This window comes from Trichosurus vulpecula, chromosome 1 (genome assembly GCF_011100635.1).
Source record: "Trichosurus vulpecula isolate mTriVul1 chromosome 1, mTriVul1.pri, whole genome shotgun sequence".
NCBI classification, from domain to species: Eukaryota; Metazoa; Chordata; class Mammalia; order Diprotodontia; family Phalangeridae; genus Trichosurus; species Trichosurus vulpecula.
Window position 1 is genome coordinate 523528177 of NC_050573.1, and position 12594 is coordinate 523540770.

At 42.3% G+C, this 12594-nt stretch overlaps 1 protein-coding gene across 1 annotated transcript in view; it reads right to left on the bottom strand.

Annotated features, from left to right (window-relative positions):
* Positions 1 to 12594, bottom strand: part of LOC118850137 (myosin-16) — a 79500-nt gene that overhangs the window by 34181 nt on the left and 32725 nt on the right. The window contains exons 16-21 of the mRNA XM_036759345.1: positions 9593 to 9680; positions 8988 to 9105; positions 8541 to 8661; positions 5281 to 5417; positions 2127 to 2208; positions 650 to 823 (exon numbers count right to left, since the gene is read on the bottom strand). Of these exons, the coding sequence (XP_036615240.1) occupies positions 650 to 823; positions 2127 to 2208; positions 5281 to 5417; positions 8541 to 8661; positions 8988 to 9105; positions 9593 to 9680 (720 nt within the window). The remainder of the gene's footprint in view (positions 1 to 649; positions 824 to 2126; positions 2209 to 5280; positions 5418 to 8540; positions 8662 to 8987; positions 9106 to 9592; positions 9681 to 12594) is intronic.

Consider the following 12594-nt stretch of genomic DNA (forward strand, 5'->3'; position numbering starts at 1 on the left):
AAGAGCATCACTGTACCATTTTACATCTGATTAAGAGGCAGTGCAATATAATGGACAGAGAGCTGGGCACAAAGCTGGGATGACCCAGGTTCAAGTCCTGCCTCAGGATTGGTTATGTGACCCTGGACAAATCACTTCACCTCTTAGTGTTTCAGGCAACTCTCTAAGGCCCTGAGGTGCCGAGAAGGTGCCACCCTACATTGGTAGAAGGATTTTCCTCCTCTGGGAGTTCTCTGCAGCAATGAAATCAGAGGTCTCATCTCTGTCCCTGTACAACCAATTACCACTTAACTAGATGGGTAGGGAACATATCTGCTTAAATCACTTCACCCAGTGTCTGGCATGGTGCCCATGCAAAGACATGTTTAAAGAAAGCTGTTGATGCTTTCTTATAAGGATGCCATGGCTCCCAGGCTGAGGTGGCATCACTGCAGGGTGTAAGGGAAGGCGAGGGAAACTTCCCATTAGTCAGCTTTGCTAATAGACCCGTGTGATACGGCTTCTCAGAAAAGCTTCCTCTGTCCTCATCTCTTTATTCTTCACACTGAGTGACTAATTGTCTGGCACGACTATGACCCTGGAGATCGGGAAGAACGACGGTTCCTTCTCTTAGCAATGCCTTCTGCTCCCAACTCCTTAGCTCACGTACTGCCTGCAGTTGAATGGTCAGGTCACTCTTCTCCTGGCTGAGCGTGGCTGTTTTTTCTTCCAGTTCCTTGACCTTGTTGATTAGCTCCTGTGTCTTGGCCATGGCATTCCTCAGCTCTTCCTCCTTGGCCTTCATCTCCTCTTCCTGCCGAGCCACATTCAGGAGAGGCTTTACCTGTGGGACAAGCAATGCCCATAATGGGGTTAGAGAGAGAGAGAATTTCCTCTGGGGTAGCTGGAATACCTGCTATATTAAGTAAAGAGGAACCGGATAGTTCATCAGCTGTCTCAATTTGACCTTAATTATACCACTCTTGGTTCCATAGAATTGACCTCAGCCAAAAAAGGTCATGCTTAAAGTAAAAATACCTAAACAATGGTTCTTAAGTCGTCTATGTGTTCTTGAGAATGTTTCTGAGAAGAGTTTTGTTTCTGAGAACTGAATTTCAGGAAATATTAAATGCCAAAGTTGAGTCTAAGATCTGATAATAGCATCTAACAGGCTATGTGCTTAAGCTGCCTTTACATCCTCAGGGAGGGAGTGATGAGCCTATCTTTAAATCCACCAATACTTTGGACGTGACTCTTTTGGACCTTCCACTTATTTATATCTTAATACATAAGAATCAATGTGGCAGAGGGTTCAGGAAATCCTGAGTTCAAGTCCTATGTCTAATATATATTATCTCTGGAACCACAGGCCAGTCACTTAACCTCTCATAGCCCCCTAGCAATGCTCATAAGTTATCAATGAGCAGCCAAGCTACATTGGTGGAAAGAATTTCCACACTGGGAAATCCTCATGCCAATTGAATAATTCACAGGTCTGAACAGCAATAACAACAAAAAGGAAAATAAACTTTCATATCAAAACACCTTTCTTTGTAGATGGGTTTTATTTGGAGTCGGTCTTGAAATATATACTATATCAGTCTTTGGCCTCTGAGAGATACATAATCTCTACCTGCCTCCCCCTTCCCCTGGAGAAAGACTTTTCCTTATTTCTAAGGTGCCCCTATTTCCTAGATTCCCTGTGTGGCTCGATGGGAGGCCAGACCCTTCCCATTCTCAAATGAGTGGGAATGGCTCCTCATTGTTTAATAGCAGGATCACAGAATGTTAGAGCTGGAAGACACCTTAGAACAAGGGTTCTTAACCTGAGGTACAGTTGGTTGTTGTTGGTTTTTTTCAAAACCATTTTGATAACTGTGTTTCATTATAATTGATTTCCTTTTCAATCTTGTGTATTCTTTTATACATTTTAAAACATTATTCTGAGAAGGGGTCTGTAGGTTTCACCAGACTTCTAGAGGCGTCCATGATGTGAAAAACAGCTGAGAACTCCTGCCTTAGAGACAATCTAGTCCACCTCCCCCCATCATTTTACAGAGAAGGAAATGGAAACCCTTCCCATGATGAGCTCTCTTGTGCATTTGGGGGAGCTCGAGCTTGGGTTTGTCACATGCTTCTCCCCTCACCTTATTGTATAGTTTCCACCAGCCCCAGAACCGAAGCTGCAGGAACTTGCGAATGTTTCGCTGGATGACTTTCAGGCTGAGTCTGCAATGAAACCCAAGGGATTGCATGAGTTGGGGGTGGGAGGGATGGTATCAGTACCTGGGGGAAGGGGAATGGAGAAAGAAGGGAGGAGGTGGTAGGCATTGTCCAGACACGAAGATGCATTCTAGAGATGCATCATCCCTCCTCGTTCTGTCTCAGGACTGTGAGCAATGAGTCTGGCGAGACAGGAAGGGAATCAGGATAGCAATCACAGAAGTGCAGTCATCAGCAAGATAAGGGGACAGATGATGAAAGGCTAAGTCCATTCCTAGACAGCTGTTGGAGGTTTGGGAAAGGCGGGGCACTGACTCTAGAGAGTTCATTTATTTCTTCACTTACTGGTCGTCAGAAAATAAGGAAATTAGGATGACGAGAATAATAATGGTGTCATGGCAACGGCGACAACAAAAAATACCATTGTTGGAATCTGGATCATGGTGGCAGGACAGGGAGGGAGGAAGAATACCATGATTATGCAGGCATTGAAGGGAACGGACTCTCAGGTGTATTGGAGGAAAGACGAGGAAGGGCTGCCATACAGGGTTAGCCTTAGACAATATTAGAAAGTTGGCAAAGCTTGTCTCTGGCAGCCCCTGCCATTTGTAATATTCCTCTGTGTCTACCCTGAAGTGTCCAAGGCTCTGATGTCTGACGCTGGCTTCTCAGGGCTCTCTTTGGGGGCTTCCAACTGGCCTACCGGCATCCCATAACCCAGGTTTTTTTCCCAATATTCTTCCCTTCCCTCCCCTCCATGGTCATCAGATATTATTTGTCCTGTTAATCTCTCTGCTGGGTGATGGTTCTGGAGGAGGAAGGGAGAGCTGGTGACTTTGCACATCCCTCCCTCACTCAAATCAAATTCAATTGCAAGTCATGTCATCAACTCCCTGATGCCGCGGTCCTCTTCGAGAACAAAGGACAAAACTCAGTCTCTGCTGGGTGACGGTAGGAAAGTAATTAATAAATATCACTCTTATAGCACTTTAAGGTTTGCAAAGAACTTTGTGCATACACAGACACTCGACCTATGGATTTTATGTACGGATAATACTCATGCATGGATAATATATATGAATAATATTTGATCTTCACAGCAACCTTGTGAGGCAGGTGCTATTATCAACCTCCCTTTACAAATGCAGAAAGTGAGATGGAGAGAAGATAGGTGGAATTGCCCTACATCACTAATAGGTGGCTAAGGCAGGATTTGAACTCAGGTCTTCCTGGCTCTAAAGCCAGTGCTCTATCGATATCACCACCTAGCAGAGGTGCCTCCTGGATGCCTCAGTGGACAAAGGCAAACTCTCTAATTGATACATGGTCAAAGGATATGAACAGGCAGCTTTTCAATAAAGAAATCAAAACTCTATAGAGTCATATAAAAATGCTCTAAAGCATTACCAATGAGAGAAATACAAATTAATATAACTTTGAGATATCATCTTACATCGACCAGATTGGTTACAATGATAGAGGCCCTTGAATTGGGGAATGGCTAAGCAAGTTGTGGTATACGATCGTGATGGAATATTGCTGTGCTGTAAGAAATAGTGAGCAGGGTGATTTTAGAAAAAACATGCAAAGACCTGGACCCATGAAGGAAGATGCTATCCATCTCCAGAGAAAGAGCTCATAATTAGAAGCATGTACAACATGGCTTTACATATATGTATATTTGTGTGTGTTTATATGTATGTATGTGTGTATTTAATTGTAGCTTTCTTTAGGGCAGGGTGGAGAGGGAGGGGGAAAAAATAAAAAGTACACAGTAGAAAACAAAAGAAAACTTAGAAGGAAGCCCAGAAAAGCTGGGTATTTGAAAACAATGTGTAGTATTTATTACACAGTTTTTTTTTCTGAAAAAGGGAGCAGTCTGAAATGGAAATCCATAGTTTTATATTGAATCCTCTAGGTTCTGCTTTGTACATAGAAGTGTTCTTTTCTTTCTCATTTTGTGTTTTTGTATTTAAGTTTAAAGTGAATAAAAAATTCTAAAAAATAAATAAAGGTGAAGTTAAGTCCCAAGTAAGCAACTGCTGGGCTAATAGATTTCCCCTCTCCAGTAACATAAATAAATGTCTTAACCCGGTTAGAATGAATATGTCTACGAAAAATCAGTAAGAACTAAATCTAATGGTGGGAATTTCCAATATGAAGGCAAACCAGGGAAGAGAACTCTTTTGGTGCCTGCTTCAGATCCTACTTCTTCTTTTCTGCCATTTATCTTTTCTCTTACCTTCCAAACTTTCTCTCAATGCCTATTCTATGTTGCTACTCTTCTCACTTTCTTCCCTCTAGACCCCAATACTTTCCTGCCCATCCCCCAAAAAGCTAAGACTGGACTATTCACCTTCCTATTCTGGGCTGAAGAGAGATAGCTGACAAGAACGAGTGAGGCTATCAGTACCTCCCATGTCTAGAGTGGCACAATGGATAGAGTGCTAGACTTAGAACTGGGGTGGGGAACCTGCGGCCTCGAGGCTGCATGTGGCCCTCTAGGTCCTCAAATGCAGTCCTTTGAATCCAAACCTTGAGGACCTAGAGGGCCACATATGGCCTCAGGGCCCAAAGGATTTATTTTGTGAAGTTTGGATTCAGTCAAAGGGCTGCACTTGAGGACCTAGAGGGCCACATTTGGCCTCGAGGCCACAGGTTTCCCACTCCTGACTTAGAATTAGGATAGTCCTGAGTTTAAATCTTGCCTCAGACAATTTCTTAGCCCGGTGACCCTGGGCAAGTTACTTGATCTCTCTCATCAGTAAAGTGGAGATAATCATAGCATCTTCCTCATGGGGTTATTGTGAGGGTCCAATAAGATAACATATGCGTGGTGCTTTGCAAACCCTTAAGCACTCTATAAATGCTGGTCTTTGTTACTATTATCATTCCTGTGATGCTGAGCTACCCCTAAGAGGGTGTCACCCAAAAGACTGAAGTAAAATCTACTGTATTAATACAGCATCTTCTAGCAAATGAAGAGAGAGGAACTTAGGAGCAGGTGTCTAGTTATGTCTGATAGGAAATGAGCGGTTCTTTCTGCTGTGTTTGGTTTTGTTAAAAAAAAAATGATACCTTCTTTCCAGCATCTTTTTGAATTCAACCCTCATCAGGAAACCCCGGAGACGGCACTGAAGCATGGTCATGATTTTGGCCAGGCGTTCATCTCGCATGTCTTCCAGTTTGGCCAAGATTCCAGCCCGGAAGAATACCTAGGAAAGCAAGAGAGCAGGCTAGAAGCCTCGGTTTCTAGAAATATCACCCTTATTTGAAGGCAGCTGCTTGGGAGAGTGCTCAATGTTAAGCAGAGCAGGCAGTCAGTAAGTCAAAAATCATTTTGTAAGTACCTACTATGTGTCAGGCATTGTGGTAAATGCTGGGGATAAAAAGAAGTCTTTCTAGGAGCTGAGTCTAAGGGGAGAGACAACATACAAACAACTATGTACAAATAAGGGTATATAGGGTAAATTGGAAATAATTTACCTGAGCTTAATGAGAGTATCTCTAAAATATGGAGCCACTAGTGATCACCGTGGCACCCGCTTCTCAGGGTTGCTGCAGGGCACCAATGAGATGGTGAATTGTAAAGCATTTGACAAATTGGAATACTGTCAAGCATTACTGACATGTTGGTTAGTTTTGCAGAATTGCTTTTTTTTTTTTCCTTTTCAATCTCTGTTATAAGAGATGGCTCTCTGAGTAGGTAAAGAAAAGGGAGCAGGGATTGGACCAGTGATTTCATTGGTTTAGGGAATTTGCAGGTAAGGAAATCCCTTCTACCAATGCAAGTAGGCACCTACTCTTCAGGGGTTTGCAGGCGTTCTTACCCTGGAATCCAGGTACTTACTTGCTTATACATTTTTCAGTCATGTCTGACTTTGTGACCCCATGTGGGGTTTTCTCCGCAAAGATACTGGAGTGATTTGCCATTTCCTTCTCCAGCTCGTTTTTTATGATACGGTAACTGAGGCAAACAGGGTTAAGTGACTTGCCCAGAGTCACACAGCTAATAAGTGTCTGAGGCCAGATGGAACTCAGGAAGATGAATCTTCCTGACTCCAGGCCCCGCACTCTATTCACTGTACTACCTAGCTTCCTTTTGTTTTTTGATAACTGCCTTTCAATATAATTGGCTTCTTTTGTAAGACTGTATTTTATTTCATGTATTTAAAATAATTATTCTGAGAAGGGGTCTGTGGGCTTCACTGCTAAAATGTCCAAGACACAAAAGGTTAAGAATTCCTGTCTTAGAGAGTTGAACAGAGTTATCAAACCTACTGCCCTCTGCCTACCACACACTCCCAAGTGTGGCCCAAACCAGATTAAAATGTAATTAGGAAATATTTAACAAAACAAACTAAAATACAATGAAACATTGATAATGTTAATATGTGGTTTTACAAGTCAATATGCTGCTCACAGGGCTCCTTATCTAGAGGTTAGTGGCACCTATTTCTATTTGAGTTTGACATCGCTGGTCTAGAGAAATGAGAAGGTGAATGACTGACAGGATGTGTCCAGAGTCGGGGGGGTGGGGGTGGAGAAAAGGGACATATTTAAAAATGGATGTAATATAAAAAGAAAAGACCAATAAAAACAAAAGTTTAGAAATGGAATCTTCATCTTTAAAATATATATATATTTGCATAGTCCCTAGTTTTCCCTTGGTATTGTATCTGTGGTTCTTAGGAACTGGAAGATTAATTCTCAGCAGGCTCCCAGCTTCTGTCTCTGACTTCCACTTGCACTCAGGGTTACCATATGCCAGATACTTTGATTATAAGAAATTGGGTGTAGTGTATTTGTCTCAAGTGAGAATAGTTTTATTAGTACATTACAAGTGATATTGGCCTCACCTCTGGGAATAAACTTACACACACACACACACACACACACACGTATACACACATACATGCATACGCACATACATCCGTACACAGATATACAAACATTTACTCATACACATACATATATGCATACATACACCTATATACCTTATACATACATACATATACATACACAAACCTACACACACTCATACATTATATACACACATACATACATGTATACATATATACATACACATGCACATACACACACATATATACACATACATTTACATTTACATTTACATATACATATACATTGACTGAACCCCTTGTCCCTATGGTCACTTATGGGGGATACTGCACAGGAGATTCACATCAGGGGATGGGTTGGACTAGATGCTTCCTGAGATCTCTTTTTCGCTCTGAGATTCTGTAAACAGCTGACACACACAAGCCCAGCCTCATTCCTTCAAACCACACTGATGATTGGTATTGATCATGAAAACAAGGGAAAATGAACAGCTTCATCACGTCATGGTTTCTTTTAAGGGAAAGCTCATCCCATCTACCCTATCCCGCCTATAGAAGAAGCCTAACAAAGCTTGGCTAGGCCGAGAGCTGGCACAGAAACCAAGAACAACCCCGGTGACTCATGAGTCAGGGTCAGGTGGTGACCTTCCCTCTGAGTCAAGAATGAATCAGGGATGTTGGCAGGGTGCTCGGGGGCTTTGGGCTGTGGGTGGTTTGGAATGATGGGCTTGATGACCCCATGGGCCCCTCTCCCACACATGTTAATGCCACTGCCCTAGGCCAAATTCTGTTCCCTTCATGAAACATTCTTATTAATCAGATAGAGGAGCTTTTTCTTATAAGGCAACCACTGGGCCTTGCCCTCCGCCCTTCTATTGCATCTTTAGGACTTTGGACCTCTCCATTGGCCTTGCAGATGAACTCTCCTCCAGGTATCATTTTCTCCAATTAGAATATGAGCTCCCTGAGAATAGAGACTGACTAACTTTCTATTTGTATCCTTGGCACATAGTAAGCGCTTGATAATTTTTTTTCTTATTAATTCTCAGATCTTTTGGAATAATACTAAGATAGTGATAATTAAGGTTTATAGACTTAGAGCTAGAAGTGACCTCTGAAGCCATCTAGTGTAGTTCCCTAACCCCTGGGGGGAAGGAAGATCTCCCTACTTTCACTGCCCAACTGGATTCCAAGTAACTCAACAAGGCTGAGCTCTGAGGGCCTTGGTTATAGACCTGAAGGCCGGTTGTGAATGTTTGACTATGTGGTCTCTGACTATCAACCTACTAGTGTTTCACATTTTACTGATGAGGGAACTGAGGCCCATAGTGCCCAAGTCATGTAGCACTAAGTATTGGAGGTCAGATTTGAACCCAGTCCTCTAGACTCCAAATCCGGGTTGCTTTCCATTATACTGCAAATGGTATTACTGCTCATTGACTCTGTGAAAGGAGCAAAGCATCCAGAAAAACCTACCTTGGTGTGTCCAATTTTATACTCATTTACATCTATGTCAATAGAGGCAAGCAACAGTTCTGAGGCCTTCTTATTATCCACAAATCCCTGAGGGATCACATTGGGGTTCAAGACTTGATATCTGGACGGAAAGGAAGGTAACAGAGTGAGAGGTACACTTTATTCAAACAGGAGTCACTGCAAGACTCAAGACAGGGGTTTTCCATGTTTAAAAGGCTTCCTCCTTCCTCTCTCAGTGGGACGAGTTGCCTTTAAGGTTAATTGGGAGAATCATGACTTTCAAGTGGGAGTTTCATCAAGCCACTCTCTGAGATTGGAGGGGGGAAGGAGAAAAGGAAATAAAAGAAAATATTTCCAAAATAATATTTTAACCAGTACATCAACCTGTAAGATTTTGGTGGAGAAACACAAATGATTGCTGATGGGAATCAGAAAGGGGATGCTCACCTCTGTTTGAATTCAGGGTATTGTAATCTGTTTGGGAAACCCTTCCTGCAAATACGGATGCCTTCCAGGACGCCATTACAAGCCAGCTGGTGCATGATCAAGTGAGCATCCACCACCCCTGCCAAAATAAAGCCAAAGGTATGAGACAGTGAGTCCTCCCCTAGGAAACGGGACAGATGAACACCTCCCCACCCAAGGAGACATAGCTTGAACTTTGGCACAGTCCATCCATTCTAGATGATGTGTGACTCCATCAGGAGATGGAAGGGGGGGTCTCCCTACCCACACTGCCTAGCTGGATTTCAAGTCACTCTCAACAGGGCCGAGCCCCAAAGGCCTTGGTGGTAGACACCGAGGCAGATTATGAATGTCTGACTGTGTGTATGTGCTTGTCTGTGTGGTCTCTGACTAAGTAGGTGTCTCACAGCATTACAAAGCTGGATCCTGAATTAATTTTAGATTATTCATTGTCTGGCATCCTCATTGCCTCCTCCACTTGCTGGGCTAATTGAAAATAGACTATATTGGGCAAACCGCTGGTTTGAGAAGCAAGCTGGTGAGCACAGGCACTTCCCAAACTCTGAGAGCTCCCCCCAGGCACTTACCCGACTGTTTGAACTCATTAGGGACGATGCATCGGACAAAATGGGGGGCAGTGCTATGCAGTGTGGCCATCAGTTTGTTCAGCTGCTCCTGGGGGTGGGAGAGAAATGAAGTCAGTGAGGAAATAAAAGCAGCTCTCATTTATCGATGTAAAGACATGCTTTGCTATTTATAAAGTGCTTTACTGATGGGCATTGTATTTCTTACTTCTCAGTGTGTGGTTAAGGGGTGCAGGGAGGAAAAAAATTAGGAAGAGAAAATAAAAATTAAACATGAAAAAGAAGTACTTTCTTCCTCCGATGATCCTGTAAAGACCATAGTTCAATGAGCAGGGGCTTCAGGGGCCATTTTGGTCAATGCTCTCATTTTCCAGAGAAGGAACTGAGTTCCAGGGAGTTTTCATGATTGGCCCAGAGTCACACAGGATTTGAACCTGAGTCCTTTGCCTTCAGGGTTACATAGCTAGTAAATGTTGGAGCTAGGTTTGAACCCAGGTCCTCTGACTCAAAAATTCATCAGTCTTTCCACTGTTCCCTGCTAACAGGTAGACAGGGAGAGCATCAGACATATTTCAATGGGATCCCACGCTTGGTCGTAAAGGTATGGATCTGAATCTGCTCCTCTTCTTAACCCTAAACCTGACCCAATCATCTGAAGAGGAGCAGTTGGGTAATAAATGGATAGAGTTGTGGGGCTAGAGTTGGGAAGTCTCATCTTCCTGAGTTCAAATTCAGCCTTAGACACTTGCTAGCTATGTGACCTTGGGCAAGGGACTTAGCTTCTGTTTGCCTCAGTTTCCTCATTTGTAAAATAGGAATAATGGTAGTAACACCTACCTCTTAGGATTGTTGGAAGGATCAAATGAAGTCACATGTGCCTGGCACATAGTATAATGGAATACTGAATAATAATGGCTAGCATTTGTAGTGTTTAAAGGCTTACCAAGCAGTTTATCTACATTATCTCAGTCAATCCTCACAATGACCCAGGGTGATAGTTGCTATCAATATCACCATTTTACAGAGGAGGAAAGTGAGGCCAAGTGACTTATCCAGGGTCGCTCAGGGAATGAGTACCTCAGGGAGGATTTGAACTCAGGTCTTTCAGACTGGAAGGGGCCAGTGCACCAGCTACCGCACTACATCATTGCCTCAGTAGTTGGTTGTGGTCAAGGTACGATGTGTCTGACTCTGGCTGATTAGATCAGTACAAGCTTGGAAGGCTCTACCATGGGTTGGGCACAGATAGTCCACAAGAATAGCTGGAGTGGAGATGTCTCTAAATTCATACATCTCATATTTCTTTTGAGCTACTTCCATTCACCTTTGCTCATAGAGCACGGCACTTTCTTTGATGTCTCCTATGTCTCACAATAGATTCCAAAATTGAGAACATGGAGAAATTTTGAATACTCTAAGTAAGTTTGCATTAGTAGTTAAGATATCTAGAACACCTGGAGTCCTGTGTGACTCTGGGCCAATCGTGAAAACTTCCTGGGACTCAATTGCTTCTCCTGGAAATGAGAGCATTGGCCAAAATGGCCCCTGAAGCCCTTGCAGGTCCTAAATCTATGATCCTCTTCGGACAACCTACTTCACAGGGTCACTGGGAAGGGAAGCACTTTATGAATAGCGAAACATTGCTAAATTGCTAAATAATGCATTGTTAAAAGTCTCTAGGTCTCCAAACGTCATTCTTGGAAAGAAGGAAAAATCCATCTGCCCTTATAGTCCATATGGCTCTATGGTAACTTTGCCTTAGCTTTTCATTTTTCTAACTCAAAACCAATTTTTTAAATTTTATTTTTGCCTCCTTAATTTTTTTATTGTTATCTTTTGTTTTTACATCATCTTCATACTGCAACATATCCCTCTAACTCTTCCCCACCCAAAGAGTTATCCCATAGATAAAAATAAAAAAGAAAGAAAAAAGTTCAGCAAAATTAACCAACACATCCACAGAGTCTGACACTGTATACAGTGTTCCACACCCCTAGTCCCTGACCCCTGCAAAAGGGGCAATATATTCTCCGAGACTAAACTTGGTCATTATAATTATACAGTGTTAAGTTTTGATTTTTTAAATTGATAATTTTTATTCTTTCCAGTTATATTGTCAATATTGTGTATATTAATTTCCTGGTTCTGCTAACTTCCACTTTGCATTAGTTCATGTAAGTCTTCTGATGCTTCTTGGTATTCTTTATATTCATCATTTCATTGTATTCAAGTCCCACAATTCATTTAACTATTCTCCATTTAGTGTTGTTGTTTAGTTGTTTTCAGTTGTGTCTGACTCTTTGTGTCCCCTTTTGCGGTCTTCTTAGCAAAGATACTAGAGTGATTTTGCCATTTCCTTCTCCAGCTCATTTTACAGATGAGGAAACTGAGGCAAACAGGGTTAAGTGACTTGCCCAGGGTCACACAGTTAGTGTCTGAAGCCAAATTTGAACTCAGGTCTTTCTGACTTCAGGCCTGGATACACTGTGCCACCTAGCTGCCCTCCTCCCGTATCTAGTGGGCATCTACTTTTAAAAAAAACCACCACTCTTAAGTTCCTACTATGCATAAGACACATTTGTTGCTGGGCTTCAATTTTTCTGCCTAAAAAATTCAGTGATAACTCACGCCTCACAGTGGTGTTGATAGGAACAGAAGTGCTAACCATACCACAACCATAAGTCTCCAAAAGTCATTCTTAGAAAGAAGGAAAAACCCATCTGTACTTATAGTCCACATAGCTCTATGGTAGTAGAGAAATATGTGAAGAGATTGGACTGATTCTGAGAGAAATCACTCAATTTGAATTTGAACTCGAATCTTCCGACTCCAAGTCCTGCACTCTATCTACTGCATTCTCTAGTTCCTTTTCACACCTAGTACGCTGTCAAAGATGGCAAAAGATAGAAAAATTCCATGTTGGAGGGACTATGGGAAAACAGTCACATTAATTTACTGTTGATGGAGCTACAAATTGATCCAATAAGTCTGTAAAGTAATTTAGA